The sequence below is a fragment of the Drosophila subpulchrella genome, chromosome 2R (assembly GCF_014743375.2).
Source record: "Drosophila subpulchrella strain 33 F10 #4 breed RU33 chromosome 2R, RU_Dsub_v1.1 Primary Assembly, whole genome shotgun sequence".
Lineage (NCBI taxonomy): Eukaryota > Metazoa > Arthropoda > Insecta > Diptera > Drosophilidae > Drosophila > Drosophila subpulchrella.
Genome location: NC_050611.1, coordinates 5,104,587 through 5,127,431, shown reverse-complemented (window position 1 = coordinate 5,127,431; position 22,845 = coordinate 5,104,587). Strand labels below are relative to the sequence as shown.

The following is a 22,845-nucleotide window of genomic DNA, read 5'->3' as shown; positions in this document are numbered from 1 at the left end:
TAAATCAAAAGTCAATGCCAGGTGTAGAGTAACTTGTTTACATGAACGTGGACTTGTTAGGATCTATCTATTCTATTTTTGTAAGTTTTGGAAAAACAAGGCTCTTCCCCATGTAAGCAACAAAAATTAAATTCTCAAATTTTGTCGCATAGCTATAATCATCGATGTAGCAAACAAATAAGAGTTTATTTTTAAAAATATCTAGTTTATTTTTTGTTAATTTCTTTTTGACATTTATATATGGCACTGTCTTATAGGCTTTGGTTTTCTTTGCTGGCCTTATATTCCTTTGTACAACGCGATGCACATAAAGGAAGCCACTTAAGGTATCGTTCCCAATAAAATTTACTAACTCTATAAGTATTCGTATGTTCGCTAGGGGCATGTGAAGTGGCTCTTGCCCTTGGCTTCTCCGACTAAAAAAGAAAATGAGTTATTGGCTTACAACCATTGTGGGATCCAAAAGCACTTACTTGCTATCTGGAGGCCAAACATCAGGACAAATCCCACCATCGACGAGAGTAGGACCCGCAGGCCGGCATGGTTTTTGGCCACAATTTCAAAGAAGACCACGTAGATCAGAGTGCCGCAGGCGAGACCCTGAAGGATTCCCGAGACCGTACTTGGCTGATTAGCCTCGGCAGATTCACTGACAGCGATCCCGATGCCCACGCCAATGGGGGTTACTATGGAGAAGACCAGGAGGTAGACGACGGCCAGCAGCCACCTGGTGTGGGCCATCATGATCTCCATGCCGATGCAGAAGGCCAGGACGAGTTTGTGGACCGAGATGGCGCCTGTCATGAACCACACCGTGCTCACACTCATCTCCAGGCCAATGGCCATGCCGCCAAAGAGTTCGTGCAGGGAGAGGGCCACGATGATGCCCAGGCCACGCAACCAGTTGGGTTCCTTGGGTGTTTCTTCGGATTGGACTACCACCTTCATCGAGAGGTCCTCGCCCGCCTCCTTGATTGTGACCACCTCCTGGAGCCTTTTTTGCTGCCGCCGACGCACAAAGAAATGCATGGTTTCCTCGATGCAGTACATCAGATAGAAGCCGGTACAGAGCAGAACCTCTGAGAGGCCAAAAGGAGTGGACGCCAGCATGCGGCAATCCTGGAGAGCGTTTACCACCTCCACCACCTCGGGCAGCATGTGGATGAAGGTGGTGGCTATTAGCACTCCTCCGCCGAAGTTAAGAAGGCACAGCACCACCTTAAACTCCCGAGCATTGTTCTCGGGTCGCTTGGTCCACTTGTAGAAGCGATCCAGGAGGTAGGGAATAAAGCAGAAGATCAGGGTCACCAGGAGCAGCACCACAATGGCCACGATTTTGGCCACTATTAAGTGTTGGTCTGCCATTGCGAATGAAATAACTGGCCCAATATCTATCCATTCAGTTCTTATAGTTGGACTTGATATCTACTTAAAGATATCAGTATATTGGCAAATATTTACTCAAATTAAGGGCTTAGGGGCTTCGACTTAAAGTGGCCGAGTTTATTGGCAAAAGGTATGAGGTAAAATTTCGGCATGATATCTTTTTAAACATTATCTTCATTTCCTTTTAGCAAATGTTTTTACTTTACTGCCCTTTAACCCAAGGTTTTCGGAATTGTGTAATCGGTCTTCTTTGGTGCTTTACCTTTTCAATGGAAGTTTTCGCACTGAAATTTCTGCTGGCGTAAAAAATTATTAGTTGCCAACGCGAGGCAAAGCCATGTGCACCCAGAAATCTATGTGCTATCATTGGGCGAGTCCGACAGTTTCACCTGATAACTTCGAAACCAAGTTATCGTTGCCAAATGGTCAATACTAACATATGTAGCTTGTGAGTCAGATTAAGTACTCGAGGGGGACTATCTATGAGTTGGCCGCAGGCGGGGGAAATTATTAAATAAATCATGTTTATCTCTTTATAATTTATTAAATAAATAAAGCAGTAAATGTTTTACATTGCTAGTGAATATAAAACTGTATTTCTAGATCTTGTCAATGTGATAACTAGAAAAACTCAGAACCTCGTCAGACTCTGAAGAATTAATATATCTACTTTGATAACATTTTTTTCCCCCAAAACACCAATATCATCAATAAACCAGACCAACTTTTTTTGAAGTAAGAGATTTCGAACGATAAGTTTTTTTACAGTAACGGAAGTTTTTCCTTTATCGATATCGAAGTTGATATGACAGAATGATCGTTTCCATTGGGATAAACTCCTAAAACATTTCATGATTTTGCGGAGATGTCGGGTGCAGTCTTGGGACTGTCCATAAATTCCGGTTTCAAGTATCTACTTTCAGAGCAAAAATTTGTTAAAAAAGTTACTTCCATTGGATGTACCATATAGTTCTCACTTGAGTATAGCCTTTCTTATCCATGAAGGGGAAAAACATATTACTAATTGAAAATAAGTTGAGAGTACATCATCCAATAGTTTATTAATTATTATAGGCCGTAAATGTTTTACTGTAAAAATTATTATTGGCATTTATTACACAATATTATGGCGTTTAAATTTAAATTTAAAGTAATTACTATGACTTGAGTGTGTTCTTTAATTTGTTTTTCATGATGTACACGGGTGTGAAGACAAATGAATTTGATATTGATGTGAATATGCTATACATGAGTTTTGATATTTATGGAAGTATCAGAGTTTGTTGAAGTCATCAAGCTGTCTCAGAAGTTCCTTCGAAACAATAGAGCACGGGATTTTATAGACGTCTAATTTAGACGATTGGATGACAGTTTAATGTACATATTAATGCGTGTGTTATTGCGATTAGGGAAAGTCATTTCAAGTTTCGGTTTGCTCTCTGTTTTGTGTGCCTCCTCTCGAAAACCCTCCATTGTAGTTGACAGCCATTCAACATGATTCAGTACTTGCTTCCAATTCCAATTATCCCTTCCCTGGCCCAGCCCATTCACGACTGCTTGGGGTGCTGGACAGGAGGTGGTGGCGCCGGCTTGAAGCACTGCAGCAGGAAGGCTGTATAGATCACAAAGGCCACCGCCAGGGCGATCAGGGCGTACATAAAGATGTTCAGCTCGGGTTGGCGGAAGCGGTTCTTGCGCAGCCACTCCAGCACCTCGTCCTCGGATAGAAGGTCACCTTGAATGATTATAAGATTCTGGTTATGAAGGCTCCTCCTTTTTGATCCAAAGTCCCTGGACTTACCCCTATAGATGCTAGGGAAGCGTCGGCGGAAGTAGACCATTGCTGGCAGCTTGGTGACGCCCCATTTCTTGGCATACCGTGAGTCGGCCATCTTTACAAATGTAATATCCAAATTGTCTGTCTCGCTGTCAATGTTTTCGAGTTTCTCCAGAGCTGCAGTACTGTCCGGCTGATTGTGTTCATCTAATGGATAGTTGTGGTAATTAATATAGGTTATTTTAAAAATTAATAATAGTGTTGCACTCACAGAAGAACACGGCCAAGAACTCGTTCTCTTCCAGTAGTTTGTCAAGCATTTTGCGGTTAACTTCTTCTATTTCGTTTTTGATTTCGAATACATCTTGGGACGTCAGCCAAGTAATAACCTTATCGTGTTGGTGCAAATCTCCATCATAGAGGACAGGCACTTGTTTTCTAAATTATTTAACATTATTAAAATATCTGAAAATCTTTTTTTACAGTTCTTGTACAGAACTTACCGGAAATATACCAGGGAAGGTATATTGACAATTTCGTATGTTTTGGCTGCCTGCATACTAGCAATCTTTACAAAATCAATGCCAAACATATCGGCTTCGCCATCAATCTCCTCCAGCTCTTCCAAAATCTCTTCGCACTCAGCACAGTCATCGTCATCTAAATAGGGGTAGAGTCTTAAAAACCCCTCTTTGAGTCCCTTAAAGTAAAGTACTCACAAAAGAAAACCACTAACAGGGTGGACTCGGCCATTAGACGATCCAACATGCGCTCGTTGACCTCCTCGATTTCATCGGCCAACTCACGGTTGTCATCATCGATAAGCCATTCCAATACAGACTGCTCGTTTTGCAGGTCTCCCTCAAATAACAAGGGATTTCCGTTTCTACATAATACCACAGTTCGATAAAAAGTTTAATTCCATATATTAGCGAAACTTTTACCTGAAATAAACCAAAGCCGGGAAGGTCTTAATCGAATAACGCTTGGCCAGCTGGGGATCTTGTATCTTGACCATATGAATTCCGAACACATCGCATTCGTCATCGATCAGTTCCAGTCCCTCTAATATCTGGTCGCATATGTTGCAGTTGATTTTGTCTGCCAAAAGTATAAATGCCAGTCAGTTACCCCATAAGTATAAGTACTTAAAAGTTAGTGCCAAGCTAAAGAATCGGTTAGCAATAGTGTGAGAGGCAAAGAAAACGCCGTAACAAAAAGGTATTCCCGTCCAAACTAAATTCCAGTGAATTCCAGAAATTTCGAACCCAAATATTTTATTAACAGCAATTGAATGGAGTGTAGAAATCTAATTTAGTTTGGTCGTAATACGATGGAAGCCTGGTTAAGAGCAGTCTAGAATAAATTCTGGACGAGGAACAGAGTTCCTACGGAGGGTTAGACGTGGTTAGGGCTCCATCGAACATGCGCAATGGGAGCTTTGGAGTTGTTTTTTATTTGGTGCACGTGGAATACGGAAGGAATACCTTGTTTTTCGATACGTTTTCTTTTACGTGATATGTAGTTTTGTACGAATTTGCTGGATGAGTGTTTTGTGGATTTGGTGGTGGTCAGGTTGCTTTCTTTAAGACTAGAGGGGGAGCAGAAACTGCGGCAAAAAGCGGGTTGCTTTCCATTGCGCTCTTGTGGCACTGAGGACGGTTCAGGTTTCGGTTTCGGTTTAAATCAGGGATATATATGTTTGATGCAGTTTTGGGGCGGGGATACAACAATTCAGAATGTGTGAGATCATGAGAAAGTGAAGGGCAACAGTTGACCAATCGATCGCTTAGAGCTACTCACAGAAGTACACGGCTAGGTACTGGGTCTCCTCCACCATGGTCTCGAGCATTTGGCGAGTGATGAGCTCGATGCGATCTTCGGTCTTCTGTGTGATGAGCCACTGCAGCACCTCCTCCTCTTCGCTAAGTTCACCTGGAAGAAATGATCTTAATACGATCGATACAAGTGCCTAGAATAGATTCAGGGGCCTCTTTACCCTCGAAGACGTTGGGTATTCCTCCCTCGAAGTAGACTAAAGCAGGATACTCATGCACACCATAACCATCGGCCACGGAGAAGTCCCTGGTCTTCACGAAGGTAATGCCATGCTTATCGCAGTCGTCATCGATGTTTTCCAGCTCCTCAAGAACCTTGGTGCACTGCTCACAGCCATCCGCATCTGGTTGTCAAAGTGGGTTTGGGGAATATCTAATTATTCAACAAGCACTATAAGGGAGCAGGGACAATACAGGGTACTACAGCAAGCACTACACGTATGTGAACTGAAGCACAGCATAAGTTGAAGGGGATATGAGATGGCAAACAACTATGGTACAACACATAAGTCCTGGTTCCACTACTACATTTTTTACATCTTAAATGGAATCAGTAATTATGATTGAAATACATATCAACGGATCAGGCTAGTATACAAACAGAATATAAAGGAAAGATACTAATCGGGGATCTGGGAGAGAACATCTAACGTTGAGAATACAAAGAAGGTTTCGGGTATGAAAGAGATACAGAGAAAGAATCAGAGCAACAGAGAGATAGTGCTAGTTTCGGGTGAAGATTCTAAGTTCATTTGGGTTTATACATTCGCTGTACAAGGTAGAGGTGTGTGGTGTATATGGTGTCTGGTTGTGCTGGGTTATGTGGTTAAACATTCTTGGACTCATTCCAGTTGCACGAGATCTATACAGAAAGGTGGGCTACCATCCTCTTGCTTGCCGGTCGATGCATCCGGTGGAGCAGCTGCCGAGGCCGGCGGTGCCGACTCCCCCTCGGAGCCTGCCCCTGCCCCGGGCGAGTCCTCCGCCCCACCAGCGGCCGCCTCGGAAGGATCTGCCTCACTGCCGAAGGCGGCTGCGGCGCTGGCTGCTCCGCCCTCCTGCTGGTGCTGATCCCGCTCCTTTTTCAGACGCGCCTTGCGCGCCGCCTTCGAATTACAAATGTCGCACTTGGTCTTGTTCCCTACGTTTGGGTATCGATTTTGTGTGGTTCGGTTTGAGAATTCGGATTTCGGATTTCAGAGAGCACGGTCGCAGATAGAAATATAAATAAAGTCTTGTTTGGTTAGATACACAGAGAGCGCTGATAAGAGGCTTAAACTAGATTGATCTAATTGGTTAACTACAATAACACAGAGTTTGCTGCAAACTTTTTGCGCAAAAGCGTGATTATCAATCCTACAGAAGTACTTGGAACGAAAATGTAACAGATATTAGGCTTTTAACCAGACGAAACGTCAGTGAACATAAATTTGGACATTGTACTTTGTGCCGGAATTGATATCACCAAACCGATTGCAGCAATTAAAACCTGGTTCCTCAGAGATATTGAGTATTCATCAGTTAAATCAGTGGCTGCTTCCGGCTGCAAACTTACAAAAGTACACGGCTATGGAGCCAGACTCTTCGATCAGGTGAACGAGTCTTTCGCCTTCGAGATCTTCGATAACATCTCCACTTGGATCCTTTTGCGTGATCAGCCAAGTAAGGATCTGTTCTTCTTCGTAAAGATCACCTGTAGAGAGCACAGATTATATGATCTGTAATAAGACCGACTTGAGAGATCCTACCGGCGTAAATGACTGGCTCCTTGGATGTGGGCTTGAAGAAGACAATGGCAGGCAGGGCAAACACCCCGTACTCCTTGGCCATCTGCTTGTCGTCGATCTTGACAAAGTCGATGCCCGCCTTGTCCGCCTCGTCGTCTATGTGCTCCACCTCGGCAAGGACGCGAGGACACTGCTTGCACTCATCGCTATCTGAGGTTGGGATAGGGGTTCGATATAATCCGAAGCAATCTGGACACTCAGGACTTACAGAAGATCACCGCCACGTAGTCGGAGTTCTTGCGGATCTTCTCGAACATCTTGCGGTTGACCTGCTCGATGTGGTCGGTCATCTCCATGTTGGCCGGACTGGTCAGCCAGTCGAGTACCTCCTCCTCGTCGTCGATGTCGCCATCGTAGTTGATGTACTTGCCCTTCCGGAAATAGGTCAGGCCCGGGGGATTCCTGTATCCGTACTTCTTGGCCATCAGTTTGTCGTGCATTTTCACTATATAAATGCCATATTCGGCAGCCTCATCGTCGATTAGTTCGATGTGCCGTAGCACTCGTGGCGAGTCGGGATCATCTTCTTTGTCTGCAATCACAAGCGATTAGTATTAGCAATGATATTATTTATATGACTTTAAATCTTAACCTACATAAATCTTAATTTTGCTTGTGTTTTGTTTTTTTTTTTGGGCAGTTACAGTTTTTAGTGGGCGCGACTTAACAATAGTATACTCCTAGATTCCTTAGCTTTTACCTAAAACACTGGTCCGCTTGTTATACTTACAAAAAACAACCGCTAAAAAGTCTTTGGTGCCTATATACTCGAAGAGTTGATCACGATTAATTAGCTGAATGCTTTGGTCGGCCTTCTGTTCGAGGATCCAGTTGAAGACGTCCTGATTGCTTGCAATATTACCTATGTGTGGAATGTTAGACTGTCGTTAGAGGAGATCATGTTTTTATTCAGAGAACAAATGTTTGGGCTTATCCATTTGGTGGCACATACCTGTTGGCTGCAGTTTGTCAATCAATCATCAGCTTTATTCTTGAATGTGTATACAAAATTAATGATCGCTTTGTTTATTTTTTCACCCCCGCCCAAAAGAAATTCGAAATGGGCTACTTGCCAAATCCCCACCAGGTCATAATTAATGGCCACATTTGGCTGCCTATGACTCAAAATAACACATTTCTTTTCAGGGGGAGATATGCTTTGGACACAACATACATATTCAAGGTTTTTTTTAATATATTTTAAGCATTTTTAACGACTTTGTGTTTGAAATTATTTAAGTCAAAGAATTGCTGTGTTTCAACAATTGTGTGTTTTAAAGTCTTCAAATAAGAGAACCTAATATTATTGAGTTGGATGGTTTTTATTGAATATTCTTACATTTTCTTTCAAAAGATTATGTTTACAAAAGTGCTTTCAGTTTGATTTGCGTTTGATTCTTACAATCTGACAATTTTCATTGGAGAAAATTGGTTTTACAAAAATACATTCGCTTGATCTTGACTTAACAGCTGCTGTTCAACAAAATTTGTTTACATATATGTTGGATTTAGTTACAATTGCGTGTAGAGTGATAGACTTTAGCTTAGAAAAACATAATGATAGATTTATAATTCGATATTTTTCAAATACCGATAACAAAAACAACAGCGAGCGGTTCAGAAATCGCTCTCAGAAGAAAACAAATGAAACAAAATGGCGAGCTACATTTTATGCGAGGCCATTGTTCAGCGAGAAATATTGGATTTTCGCTTCCATAAATATACAACAAAACTAGGTATATGCTGCAACATATCTGATAAAAAGCTCTGGTTACACAATATATCGGCTTATGGCTCCCAATGTTGGTATTATGAAAACAGTTGACAGCTCTCATCGTTACACGTTTCAGTTAAAATAGTTAACAGTTGGGCACTGTCTGGTGTAAATTGTTTCAAAAAATATTTTATCCGTCTGTTCGTTTTGTTTTGCTTTGCTTTGCTTGGCTCTTGTTTAAATTAGACTAACTACATAAATGTAAATTGTATATTGTGACAAAAAGAAGTAGTATCAAAAAAGTTTAGGCGTTTGTTATTGACAAAAGACAATGGCCGATTGATTTGTTAATAACAAAGTTTGCTGACTAAATATACAAGTGAAAGTTCTCAGAAGTTTGATAGTTGTTTGTTGAAGTAATTGCTTATAGTTTGAACAAAGTTTGTTGAAATCCGTTGACAAAATGCAACAAATGATTGGTTTTAGTTATAGATCTGGGCCTTACTCAGAAGAAGCGGCCCATCTTGAAAATAGTTTAAGCGAAAATATCAACAAAGTTTTAGTTAGTAGGCTCTTTTCTTGATTAATGTTTAATTATTTTGGTTTTTGTGTGATTCTGCTACCTGTAGATCTTCTTCTCAACGTGGAACAACGATTATTGCTTTGCGGCTTAGAAAAGTGTGGACTTTGATACGATCTGACACCGAGGATTAATGGGTATTTGATAGGATAGTAGTGTGTCAGTCGATTCAAGGTTAGTGAGGAGGGACCTCCTTATAACGGACACACAGCCATACGAATTCAGTTATTCAGTTGGTTCTTGTCAAAGTTGTTGTCTTTTGCAGTCACACATATGTAGATGATGTACATTTAATTATAGAAACCTGTCATTGAAGGTTCTTTTGGTGGCTATACAGGTTTGAGTTGGTTTTGGTATTGGTTTTGGTTTTGGTTTTGGTTTGATATTTGATTTATCGGTTGACAACAGTGCGTATACGTGCTACTTTAGTATGGCATATCATTCAATCTCATACAATCACTATCTAACTGTCTGTGTTTTTTTCACATTCAGTTAAACTTGTTGCCTTACTCCCACAGAGAGATATCCTGAAAAATGATATCATACAAATTTTTTAGTCGATTTTGGAAAAAATTAATGCCTGCAAGACACAAGAGAGAGAAAAGAGAAGAGAAATAAACAAATAAGGTAACGACCAAATTGTGCGTGAGTGTCTGTATGTGTGTCTGAGTTACAATGGGCACAACTAGAGCAAAAATGATCAGGACGTTAAAAAAAAGAACTATGAGTTTGACTTTTGTCTTGACTTGTTTCTAGTGTTTCTAGGTGACTATGGTGTGGTAGGGTCCAAAGGGTCCTGGGCCTACGTACCGGTTTTGACATTCAGCTTGCCGGATTTCTTCGACGACTTCTGCTTGGCCGCCTTCTCCACCTCCTGGGACTCCTCGTCGTTGTTGTCCTTGGCCACCACCTTCTTGCCAGCCTGCGGCTTGTTGCTTCCTCCGGATCGCTTGTTGGCATACGACACCTTGACCAGGGGCTTCTCCTCATCATCGTCCTCCTCGGAGTCCTTGGGGGCTGGGGCCTTGGTCTGCTTCTTGGATGCCACCGGCTTGCCGGAGGACTTGGATGCCGATCCGGCGAACTGGAAGTTACCGCCGCCAATGGGACGCTTGCCCTGGTCACCTTCGCTGTGTCCGATCCGCTGGGCCGTCATCTTAGGAACTTTCGTTGACTTCTCCAATTTGGTTGGACAGCATTGGAATGGTTTGTAATCGTTGGGCACGAAATTGTTGCCGCGCTTAGCTGAATGGCCGTCATGACCCAATCCAACATAGAAACATTCGTCATCTGTGTAAGCAAACAAACAAAAACATTTTGTCAGATTGTTTAATTTAAATAGATTTTTTGTTTTTTATTTTGGTCCACTAACAACAGAAGGTTCGTTACGATAAGTTATTCAAAAAAAAAGGTTTTAACAAAAGTGCATCATTGTAGGCTAGAACTAAGAATATAAGTCGTTAACTGGCTCTCAACACTTTTCTTAAACACCTCCGATATTACCACAGAGAGAGAAAAACAGCAGTTAGTACGATATTCGATTTGATTTTCATTATTTTCAGACTTGATAGATTCTTTGTTCTAGAGTAAAAAGCGTGCTTTATGAGTGGAAGAGATTTGAAATTGTTTAAATATAATTTGTAATTATATTTCAAAACTACTAACTGACAAAATGCTTTTGATGCTGACTGTACAAGTTTCGGATTTTGATTCTAATTTGTAATAAACATATTAAATATCGAGTTAAGCCCACGTTGTACATTTCGTTTTCGACTGAGTGAATTCACTATGTTTCACTTGTTCGAATACTCGGTTGTTTTTGTTTATAAGCTTAAATATTTTCCATGGAACAGCAGGATCATCATTAAATAATATATATTAAACAAACATAACGATTACTTAAAGTATTATGAGAAATTAAATTATAAATCAAACAAAATAGGTATTAACACATTTTTTGTATCATTACAGAAATAGTTACGTTTTTCAAAACAAAAAAAAATATAAATTTCTTCGCTTAAATAATTTCAAACATTGTGTCAGCTATGTATGATTTAATAATTCTTTGAATATGTCTTTTGAGAAACCAAAGACATCTGGCTTAAGAACTGTATAAAGCTGTGGGTGTAGGATTAAACATTCAGGAGGATCAAACATAGACGAGTGTGGATAGTTAATTTGGCTGGACTGGGTTCCCAATTGCGTTTGTCCCTCACATGATAGTTGCTTTAGCACAGAAGCTATGCGGAGAGCACTGGCATACAGATCAAGTGAGTGTGGAGTGGTTACCTTGTTTAAATGCATTTCTATTTGAATTCCTCTTCCCCAAGTCTGTAGATAGACAATGAAATTAACTGTAGTCGAAGTTTACAAGGTGTTTTGGGGGCATTGCAAAGTGTACTAGGATGAATGCTCAGGTGGGGTGGAAGTGGGATCGGAATTTCAGTCGGGTTGGACAAAACATTGAACAACTTCAGTTAGTGCGTCAATGGCAACTCACATTCAGGTATTACCTATTTCATCTATAAGCCGACCCGAGCAAAGGTCAGCAAGACGATGTATCGTTCGACCCTTGGCCGTGTGCCTATATTTTGGTTTACTTTTAATATCTTCTTCTTCGTCGTCGTCCTCGTCATCATCTTCGTCATCCCCATCTAAGTCCTTATCGTCTCCGTCAGTATCTTCCTCGTCATCCTCCCCATTTTTATCTTCTTCGTCATCGTCGTCCTCGTCGTCCCCTTTATTATCATCATCTTCGTCATCCTCATCGTCCCCGTTATTATCTTCTTCATCATCTTCATCGTCCCCATTTTTATCTTCTTCGTCATCGTCATCCTCGTCGTCCCCATTATTATTGTCGTCTTCGTCATCCTCATCGTCCCCATTATTATCTTCGTCATCTTCGTCCTCATCGTCACCATTATTATCATCTTCGTCCTCATCGTCACCATTATTATCTTCTTCGTCATCTTCGTCCTCATCGTCCCCGTTATTATCTTCTTCATCATCTTCGTCCTCGTCGTCCTCGTTATTATCATCTTCGTCTTCTTCATCGTCTTCATTATTATCTTCGTCATCATCTTCGTCCTTATTATTATCTTCGTCGTCTTCGTCCTCGTCGTTCCCATTATTATCATCATCGTCCTTGTCATCCCCATTATTATCTTCATCGTCTTCGTCATCCTCGTCCTCGTCATCCCCATTATTATCTTCTTCGTCATCTTCGTCCTCGTCGTCCCCATTATTATCGTCTTCGTCTTCGTCATCCTCGTCTTCCCCATTATCATCGTCTTCGTCATCCTCATCGTCCTTATCGGTACCCTTCTCCCCAGTTTCATCCTCCTCATCCTCATCCCCATTTTTAACCAATAATTTTTTTTGTCGTAATCTTTCATTTCGTATCGAACTCTGCAGACGTTTTAATTTTTCTCTTTTATCCTCATCGTTTTCTTTGGGATAGCGCAATTTAACAATTTTCTCATCACTTCCGTCGTCATCATTGCCTATATAAGAAATTATCATTACGTTTTGTTCTTTTATAATGGTCAAGAAACGGGTAAATGATATTGGATTTATCAATTTTTTGAAGATTTATGGAACCTTTTTTGTCTCAACTGACTTTGTAGCGAAAGTTTGGCTTATGAGCGTGAGTTAAAAAGCAGATAACACATTGGAAAAAGGGAAGCTTACTCTTTTGATTGACTAACCACTGCAGCACACGGTTTTCATTTTTGAGATTACCTGAAAGAGAGAGGATTGTTAGTTAAAGGTCTTCTAGTTATCAATTGACATATATCTTACCATCATACATAATCGGGACGCCGGTCTCGTAGTAGACCAAAGCTGGGAATGCGAAAATGCCAATTTCATGGGCCAGCTTAACGTCATTTGATTTGACAAACTGTATTCCGTGCTTATCGGTGTCATCGTCGATGTTTTCCAGTTCCTCCAAGATATCAGAACACGATTCGCATTCATCGTCATCTGAACCATGCATAGAATATGTAAACTAAAGGTCCAATTAAGCTTATCAAGGAAATTACTTACAGAAGAACACAGCCAGGTGCTCAACATCGTTGATCAAAACTTGCAGGGTCTTACGATCGACAGATTCAATGACATCAGCTGTAGACTCGTGCAAGTCAATAACCCACTCAAGAATTTCCTCTTCCTTCATCAGGTCACCTATAAAAATTTAAATCCAGAATATTTTTTTTCCGAAAAACTTATTTTCTGCTAAACTCTTACCGGTGTAAATTGTTCTAAACTTATGTCTATAAAATGCAAGTGCCGGCAGACCGGGCAGATCGTATTCCTTATCAATATCATCGTCGGATGTCTTTACAAAGTCAATGTCTTTTTCCTCGCACTCGTCATCGATGTTCTCCAGCTCGTTAAGGATCTTCTGGGCCTTCTTATCGCCCTCAGCATCTGCAGATTCAAAGTCAAGTGTAAATATAACAATAGAGCAATTTTTTTGTTTTCTTACAGAAGAACACGACAACGTGATCGTTTTCAGCCAAGATCTTATCCAACATCTTCACATTGACCTCCTCGATTTTTCCGGGAATTTCGAGGGTTTCGTCGTCGGTAATCCAGGCCAACACTTCGTCTTCGTCGTCCAGGTCTCCGGTAAAGTGCAAAGGATCACGGTTCCTGAAGAACACCAGGCGTGGATAGGTCTTGACATTGTACTTCTTGGCGACACCCGTATCTTCTGTGGTAACAAAAATGATGCCAGCCTCGTCCAACTCGTCGTCGATGCTTTCCAGGGCGTTCAGAGTGTGGTCGCAGGTCTCGCCGGGTTCGCAGGGACCGGTGAAGAAGACAACGACATATTCGTGCTCGTTGATCAGGTTGACCAGGATCTCATCGGTGACCTCCTCGATGGTAGCCGTCTTCTTCTGCACCAGCAGCCACTCCAGAACCTCATCCTCGTTCATCAGATCGCCTTCGTAGAGGGCGGGGATCTTGTTCTCGAAGTAGATGAGGGCGGGCAAATGGTCGAGACCATATTCCTTGGCTTCGGCGGCATTATCGATACGCACGATGACAATACCCTCCTTCTCCAGCTCATCGTCGATGTTTTCCAGTTCGTTCAGGATGCGCATATCCTGCTTATCGTCCTTGTCGTCTGTGGGAGAATTCATTGCAAAACCATATACACTGTCTTTAAAAAGGTTACTTACAGAAGATAACCGCCAAGTGCTCGGTGTTCTCGACCAGTTTGTCCTTCATCTCGTCGGTGACTTCGGGAATTTCGGAATAGCGCTTCTGGTGCACCAACCAGCCAAGCAGCTCATCCTCTTTCATCAGATCACCCTCGTAGATGTGTGGAATTCCACGTTCAAAGAGTACAATCGATGGTATCTCATCGATACCCCATTCTTTGGCCTCCTTGTCATCATCGATCTTGACAAAGGCAATATCATTCTGATCGCACTCATCGTCAATGTTTTCCAATTCTGCGAGGATTTTCTGTGATTTCTTTTGGTCTTTGTCGTCTGTGAAGATGTTTTCATGTTGTTAGTTCAATCACTTTATCTTACGTTTCGAAAGCTAGGAGGTAAAAGGATCAACAAACTGCTGTTTCGCTCAACTTGTAACTTGAAACCTACAATCTACATATTTTTAACGGTCTACCAATCGTCACCTTTACCAAAAGAGGAGGTCTACTTGTTTTTGTTAAGGTTTGATTAATGGGTTTAAAAAGCGCTTTTGAATATTATTACTGGAAAGCACGTCGAGCTCTCGACAGAGGGTTAACATTACAATTGCAGACACCCCAGAAGTACAACACCAAGGCAACTGTACAATATCAACAGAGATTACGAGTCGAGTGCGCATGGGTCCCGGCACAAAGTCGCGGAGTGTGGGGCCTGAAATCACTTACAGAAGAGAACGGCTACGTGGGGCATTTTCTCAATGATCAAATCCAACATTTCGTCGGTGATGTCCTCGATTTGATCGGAACTCGTTTGGTCTGTTAGCCATTTCAGGAGCTTCTCCTCGTCCTCCAGATTGCCTTCGTAAATAGTTGGAATGCCTTTTTCAAAGTATATCAGTTTAGGAACTTTATTGATGCCATATTCAACGGCCTCCTCGGGATTGTCGATCTTCACGAAGGTAATGCCCAGAGCGTCGCACTCGTCGTCGATGTTCTCGAGCTCTTCGAGCACTTTCTGGGACTTCTTGTCGTTGTTGTCGTCTGGAAAACAGCTGGTGAGCAAATTTTTGGCCCTATGCTGGGGTATGGGGATTTCAATATTTACAGAACAGCACGGCAATGACGCGTCCTTCTTTGATCATTGTGTCGAGCATTTCGTCCGTGACGTCCTCGATCTCATCCCGTTCCAACTGCCCCAACAACCATTTCAGAATCTGCTCCTCGTCCATGAGATCGCCGTCGTACACATTTGGAATTTCTTTTTCAAAGTAAACAATGGCCGGAATCTGCAGATCGAATAATGTTTATGATTCGCGTCAAAGATGTATCGACTTCTAGATCGTACCGAATCGATTCCGTAATCGGCTGCCGCCTTGGCATCGTCGATTTTCACAAACTGAATGCCATGCTTGTCGCAGTCGTCGTCGATTTGCTCTAGCTCCTCCAACACGGTCATCGAGTCGTCATTTCCATGATCATCTGCAGATTAATAGCGGTCGGACATGAGTCGCCGTAAATCGAATCTCAACTACATACAAAATAGCACAACCAGGTTGTCGATATTGCTGATCAGCGTCGACAGAGTCTTCGAAGTGACGTCCTCAATAACATCATCTTCATCGCCCGTCGACTTATTCTGCACCAACCACTCCAAGACGTCCTCCTCCCGCTGAAGTTCACCTGGAGACACAGTTTCGATATTAGCGACACGAGTGTTATACCGAGTTCAAGTTCAGCATGGGATTGATGTGTGTTTCGGGTTGGTCTGAGTTTGATTTGAGTGGTGGTCGTGGAGGTTTGGGGTGGGTGCGGAATGGAGGTACCTTCGTATATGATCGGAGTCTGGTGGCGGTAGTAGACCAGGGCTGGCAGATTGCCGAGATTGTACTCGTCGGCCAGGGCCTCGTCGTGAATTTTCACAAACCCGATGCCCAGCTGATCGGCTTCGTCGTCGATATTCTCCAGCTCCTGCAAGGCCTTGGCGCACTTGCGGCATTGCTGTTTGTCTGGCGGTTGGTTTCATAGAATCAGGCAAACATTAGATAATTAGGGGTCATACGTCAGATGGGGGGGTCAAACTTTTCGTAAAGCGAGGAGGGGCTTTGGATATTATTACGTCTGGAGTTTTAGAACATTCACGGATTATATATCGTGCAGTCGAAAGCTGTGGGGTTATTTCAGATTTCAGACAGGGGTGAGTGCATGCAAGGCCCATGGAGTTCCGTTAGACTGCAGCGTTACCCAATCATTTCCCAGGCGGTTCGTTTATTTACAGATTACAATTTGTTTACAGCATCCCTATCTGTCTGCGTGCAACCTGTTGCAATATGCTTGACTTGTCTTGGTAGAGGAAACCCATTCGGATGGGGTAAGATAAAAGAGGAATCGGTTCTTGAAAAGCTCGCTCCTCTCTTTCTGCACCTATTCACCTATCTCATTGCGCTTTGCTTGCCACATTCGTAAATGTGTGCGAAGCTTTCGCTTTTTTGTGCCCGACGCGGCGTATACGTAATATTTATTTCTGTGGGCCTGTTGGTGAACTTGTAAGTGTCTTTTGACGGCTGACTGGCCACATGTTTATGATACAGCACCCTGCTAAAAGCCAAATGCAGTTAGCCGGCGGTAGTACCCCAAATTGCATGATTTTGAAAGAAACAGTGCCCCGACCCGAAATCATTCTGCCATTCAACGCGATTCATTCTGCGCCACCGGTTGAGTGGGTGTCGCCAAGGTGACAAGGCCAGTGCACACATTCGCTCGGTAAAATCATTTCATAATTTACTGCACAATATGCGAGAACCCAGAAAAATGAAACATGTTTATGAGGCTCCCACTTTCCCACTGACAGCTTGACCAATTTTTGGCCCTGCCGCAGACATGGGCAAATGTTGCATTTAACTAAAAATAGTGCAAGTCAGTCGGGGAAGAGCCGAGCACACATAGTTACAGAGCACATATGTGGGTATTTGTATATTATGTAAATCAGCATTTGGCTGCGACAACTAAAGATCTGCCCATAACCATGCATTGCCGGCTCGTGTCCGCCATGTTGATGTATTGCTGTATGCAAAAGCAATTAAAAGTGCTGTCTGTCTGCAGCCCCTGATGGATACAAACTCAATTGCAGGGGGCATGGGGATGGACAGGGGCGTAGTGCAGTACCAGAGGGGGCGGCGGGGGATACAATGGGCCACCATATCTTGTCTTGTCTCACCTACATGCTGTTCGCATCAATGCATTGGGAAAACCTTTTTGTTTTTCGCATGCCGTCTGCGTTTGATAAAAATACCTATAGATAGTGTGGCGGATACTACGGATATATTTATGTGTTTCTTCGCACACACGAATCGCGGCTATCCACATGCCCACTCTATAGTTAGTTGTTTCAGAATTAAGCAAAAATAACAGCAGCAACAAGAGCAGCGAAAAATCATTTTGTTGGCCGACCAACTGCTTGAGTTTTCTATTTTTAACCCTAAAATTGTAGGTGGCTGTGTCGGAAAGAGACGGACAGCAGCAAATACATTGTTGTTGGCCAAGACACCAACGTGAGTGTATAGTCGTATATACCATCATATTCTGCAAGTATTGAATTTATGTTTTTCAATAGGTAAATTCCTGCCTATCTTCCATAATTTGCACAAGGCCAGCCATCACATTCTTGGATTGTGGCAAAGGTGATTCTTCCAGAGATCCCTGCCTTCCGACCTTATCTAACTTCAATATTTTAGTATATCCTATTCAATTAACCGCCGGTTAGGGATGGTATAGTGATTTAGGGGAAACGGGGAGATGCCGTGGCGACAAAAACATAATCTGGCGCCGAGCCCAGACATTCATCTGCAATGGCTCTGTTGTTGTAATGTTTATTATTATACGTATACGTAATATGTGTGTCTGCCTTCGTCGATAGCGAACGCGAAAATGAGAGATCTTCTTTTTCAAACAAAAATTACTAAGAATTACTATGGTGGGGATTGGGTCTATTTAAGAATCTGTCCTTTACCCAGGGCATCGACGTTAACTTTGGCGTACTAGCTGACCTCCGAAGAGATTAAGATCTCCCAGTAAAATCATCTTGAGCAGAACTAAATCGTGTACCATCAACTTGTATCCGATAATCTCCGTCCCGCTGTGCGTAATTTTCCTGAATCGATCCATGAGAGCAAGCACCAACACACTGGATTGTTCGGTTATTTGGGTTATATAGCCAATTATGAAGTACATATTTACATTTCGGATCATGGGCATTTTTTTTTGGATTACTGGAATCAGGAAAATTATGGTGGAATAGGGTAGAACATTGTCAATGAATTATTGTTGGGGAAACAAAGTTTCAAAATAGATAATTATTAGAGGGGGAGGGCGAGGTAGAAGGTTCCCAGTATTTTTTTACGATCAACTTACCCATAACCCTGGGCGGGCATGTTTCATGATCTGGACCTGTAGTCGTTTGATAAAATATATATTGCATTGATCAATTGTCCATATGTAAATTGGCTCAGAGAGGGTGCGAAATACCGCCGGAAGAGATATATATTTATATAGATAGTAATATTGAGTGTTAAGTATGCCGCCATTTAGCTTTGGTTAGTCACAAGTAATATACGTATTGATAGAGAGAGATACAGACATACGCATAAGAAATCGATTTAAAGAATATACAGTATAGGTAGATATGATTGTAGTCTATACCTAGCTGTATGTTTTTTAGTCACAAGAGAGCTAAACTGTTTGTGTTCGCTAAAAACTGCAACTGCTTTGAAATAGAACATCATCAATTCAAATCTCCGACAATAAGAGTCTTCGGAGTGGTAAACGTTTGAAGAAGTAAGTGTTAAGATCAAGTCAGTCGGACTTACAGAATAGAACGGCTACAAAGTCGGTGTCCTCGATGATCTTCTGCAAAATCTTGGAATTGACCTCCTCGATGCGATCGGGCAGATCCATGGCCTCCAGCGAGGTGAGGAAGTCGAGCACGCCCTCCTCGTCCATGAGGTCGCCATCGTAGATGATAGGCTCCTTTTCCCTGTGTTACGGATCGGTTAGATCTAGTGTCATTGACCCCCTTTTGGAGGAACTCACCTGAAGTAGGTGAGGGCGGGGAAGTTCTTGATGCCATACTGTTTGGCTAGTCGTTTGTCGTTGATTTTCACAAAGTCCACACCGAAGGAGTCGGTGTCATCGTCGATTTTCTCGAGTTCCGCTAAAACCTTATCACAGGTCACGCAGCTACGCGCATCTGAAACCGTAAAATAGAGATACCAACATCAATTGACAGTCGGCAACTGTTGCGTGTGACGCGCATAACAGAATTCGCATTCGAATTGTGAAAATTGAAAACTAAAAGCCAAAGCCCAGGCAGAAGTGGTACCAAATGCCGCAGAGATTATTCATTCCTATAGTAGATGCAGGATGCATCATCGTATGCAGAATAGGGCTGAATGAATGAATGAAATGACAGCAGCGCCGGGCCAATTCGGTGCTATTAATGCGGCAGCAACTGCCAACAAATATGCTAAAATTTCTAAATTAATTCATAAAATTCATGCGGCCACTATTAGGGAAATGAATTGCAGCAGACAAAAGAGCACGTCTTCTTAAATGTTCAGGTTGGTTAAACGGCAGACTGCAAGAGGATCGCAATCATTAAAACATCGCCGAGTAAACATCCATTTCGATTGTTTGGATTTCTATATGAAGCGATCTTTCACTGCTTGAAAAACAATCACAGGTTAGTAGAATTTCCTGCCCCTTATTACGGGTTCTAATGGGGCGATCAAAAACATGGAACAGATTATGCCGATGAATCCATCGATTCGACTGCAAAAGGAAGTTCTATTCTTGGTGATCCGTGTGTTTTCGCAAGGCATTGCAATAACGTAAATAGCGTTTACTTGCAACAATAAACACATATAGCTCCTTAGTATAATTCATTTAAAATTGTAGCTATCTCTGACTTGATTCAATGGTCTTCCATTTGCGTAGATGTTCCATGAATATTTTCGTTTGTTTGCCAGGGGCATTGGGCTTGACGTTTTTGGACTCAGAATATGTATTTTCATTGTCAACAATTATTTTTGGAATTGCCGCCAATGAAACACATCGTGAAAATGTATATGTAAAATAAGATGTATATACATATACATGGGAGAATGTTACAATCCGAAGATCACTTTCTTGTTTATTAACTTTGACATTGGGGGACAATGCATTAAGGCCGAATCTATTTTTAAGGTGATTAAATATATTTTCTATAGAACCATTCGCTGTTTGTTTATAGGACTTCTATTTTGTCAATTTTAAGCGACTGAGTGTTTTTAAAAGAAACAATTGGTATCCGTTTTTTCCGAATCCAAAATAGATCACCACAGATTGATCCATATGAAAATATATTCAAAGGGCAGGAAATCGGTTGCCAACTGGAAGGAAGTGAGGTTCTGCTATTTTTCGGCAAGAGGTCATTTTTGTGCCAAAAGTTTGCGCCAAAAAAGATAAAAAACATAGAATATAAAAAGCTGCCTCGGTCTCTGAGGCGAAGACGATGGCAATTTCTCACAGCCAAGAGAGATTTCTCTACTCATAAACAGATCGCAAAGATAGCGCACAAACCAAAAAAAATATATAGAAAAGGGGAAGGCAACACAGACTACTGGCAACATGGGGAGGAAATAAAGAAATAGGAAAAAAAATAAAAAATTAACCGAATGAAAATCTCGGACATTTCGAGCAACGAATTTTTCACATATTTTCATTTGTATGTGAATTTTTAGAATTTTCACTAGCGAAAATTTATATAATATGGCTTCTGCTTCTGCTTCTGTTACTATTTCGAGTCCGGTGGGCCGACAATAAAAGAAAAGAACGATGCCCGGACGTCACTCGTGGTCGCACGGGAACGGGAACGGGAGGCATCCATGGAATCGGAACTTACACCAGAAGACGGCCACGTAATCCTTGTCGGCCAGGAGCTTCTCCAGCTGCTTGGCATTGACCTCCTCGATGACGGCTTCCGGTTCGATGGGCGCCACTGGCTGCGAGCCCTTCTTGCTGTTGTTGTTGGTAGCGCCGTTCACATATCCGGGAAAACTCAGTGCCAGCAGAGCGCACACGAGCAGCGAAAGAGTCTTGAGGCGAGTGAAAGTCATCCTTCGATCCGATCCCTCACTCACAATCGGTTACGGTCTATCTATCTTCGGTTCGATGGTATCCTAAGCCCTTAACTCGAACATGCGTGCGGGTATCTGCTCTTTTTTATGGTTATATACTTTATAATTAATTCGTTCTCGTCGTTTGGTATTTTTTTTTTTTCGTTATTAAAATTTGTATTCCTTTGAGAATCGGTCACTATTTTTAGTTGATAATGGTATTTCTTTCTTTCGCAATTTATTTTATGTATAACAACTTTTGGTACACTGATACATATACAGGCGAAATATATGTAGGGTATATATGAGAAAAATTAGATTATATATATTGCTTCTTGCTTCTATTAATTGTACGTTTTCCGCGGACTGTACTCTTTGCCTTTCAGATTTTGTCCCACTCCGTGCAGAGGTCCGCTCGCAACTGAAAGTATTTTGGTGGAAACTCGGTGCCATTCAAGAGGCCTTGCCCGAGCTTTAGGGATCGTGCGTTTGGGGCTTTTCCTCCGCTTTTCCGCCCGCCGCGAAAAGCTTTTGGAACGAGCGCAGGAGCGCCGGATGGACCGATGGAAGATCGTGCGATGAGTGTGGTGAATTCGTATGAAGAGCGAGAGTTTTCCCTTTCGAAGTGCAGTTCTCTGTTTATGCATTTGGTACGAGCATAGAAATGGTCTTTACGAATGGTCCTATAAAAACAAATTAGCAAAAAAAATTTCACGATGTTTGTATGGGAAGCACTGTTAATAATGTTTTGCACGGAAAAACTATATTGTTGAATGGTCAAGAGCTCTTTTGGTTTCGACGGTCAAGAGAAAAGGAACTTAAAGTTGGAAAAAACCATATTTTTGGCGATTTATGAATATCAGTTCCCTTGTCATAAAATAGATTGTTGTTTAGTACAATCTTGAAAAACATAACCAAATACAACTTTTAGCTTTCATTCATGCATTTTTTAATGGAGTTATTAGAGTAAGAATGTCATAGCCTAAACAAAAAAATAATGGAAAAGGCCTTAAACTACCTTTAAACCATCTGTACTTAACCATATTTCAAACAAACCAATTTTTAAGCCTAGTACTCAGATCGGCTAAGAGTTTCACTAGTCGAAAAATCTTATTCTTTGTAGTGTGACCGAAGTTTTCAAAATTCACCCGCCATGCATGTAGCATGGTCTTACTGTCAAGCAGCTGGGCTTGTTGTCAAACGGAAAACAAATCAATTGGAGCAATTTAAAAAAGAAGAGTCTGCTGGTGCACAAAGAAATTAAAATAAAAAATACATCAAATTTTCAACGAATGTTTTTATTTATGTTAATTAGAAGTTAAAGGTTCCGTTCTCGTCCCACGGATGCTTCGCCATCTTTTCCGCGTCATGTGTAGTCAGCTCCGAGCTGGCCAATAATGGCTGGTGATGGCTCCTCCAGCTGTCCCTTAGCGGGCGACCTTATTTCC

General features: G+C 41.9%; 2 protein-coding genes across 17 annotated transcripts; both read right to left on the bottom strand.

The window, feature by feature from the left end:
- Positions 1 to 278: 278 nt before the first annotated feature.
- Positions 279 to 1,365, bottom strand: LOC119551341 (zinc transporter ZIP1). The gene is made up of 2 exons (XM_037860658.1): positions 474 to 1,365; positions 279 to 416 (listed from the first exon to the last, which is right to left on the bottom strand). Exons 1-2 carry the CDS (start codon positions 1,363 to 1,365, stop codon positions 376 to 378), a joined length of 933 nt encoding a protein of 310 aa, XP_037716586.1. The 3' UTR covers positions 279 to 375.
- Positions 1,366 to 2,468: 1,103 nt separating this feature from the next.
- On the bottom strand, positions 2,469 to 21,826 carry LOC119551339 (protein PFC0760c). Of its 16 annotated transcripts, XM_037860641.1 has the most exons (28): positions 21,184 to 21,825; positions 19,335 to 19,491; positions 19,112 to 19,278; positions 18,657 to 18,692; positions 16,073 to 16,255; positions 15,786 to 15,929; positions 15,595 to 15,728; positions 15,355 to 15,535; positions 14,976 to 15,290; positions 14,272 to 14,586; positions 13,572 to 14,216; positions 13,331 to 13,513; positions 13,130 to 13,267; positions 12,884 to 13,066; positions 7,519 to 7,650; positions 6,997 to 7,320; positions 6,750 to 6,938; positions 6,557 to 6,694; positions 5,885 to 6,142; positions 5,163 to 5,345; positions 4,967 to 5,098; positions 4,651 to 4,815; positions 4,108 to 4,264; positions 3,883 to 4,049; positions 3,667 to 3,823; positions 3,435 to 3,601; positions 3,188 to 3,370; positions 2,469 to 3,121 (listed from the first exon to the last, which is right to left on the bottom strand). In XM_037860641.1, the coding sequence occupies exons 1-28, from the start codon at positions 21,395 to 21,397 to the stop codon at positions 2,934 to 2,936; spliced, it is 5,535 nt and encodes a 1,844-aa protein (XP_037716569.1). In that variant the 5' UTR covers positions 21,398 to 21,825; the 3' UTR covers positions 2,469 to 2,933. The 16 variants fall into 16 exon arrangements, with proteins under 16 accessions (XP_037716569.1, XP_037716571.1, XP_037716570.1 ...); XM_037860643.1 differs by lacking the exon at positions 5,885 to 6,142; XM_037860642.1 differs by lacking the exon at positions 4,651 to 4,815 and having other exon boundaries at positions 21,184 to 21,824.
- Between the last annotated feature and the right edge of the window lie 1,019 nt (positions 21,827 to 22,845).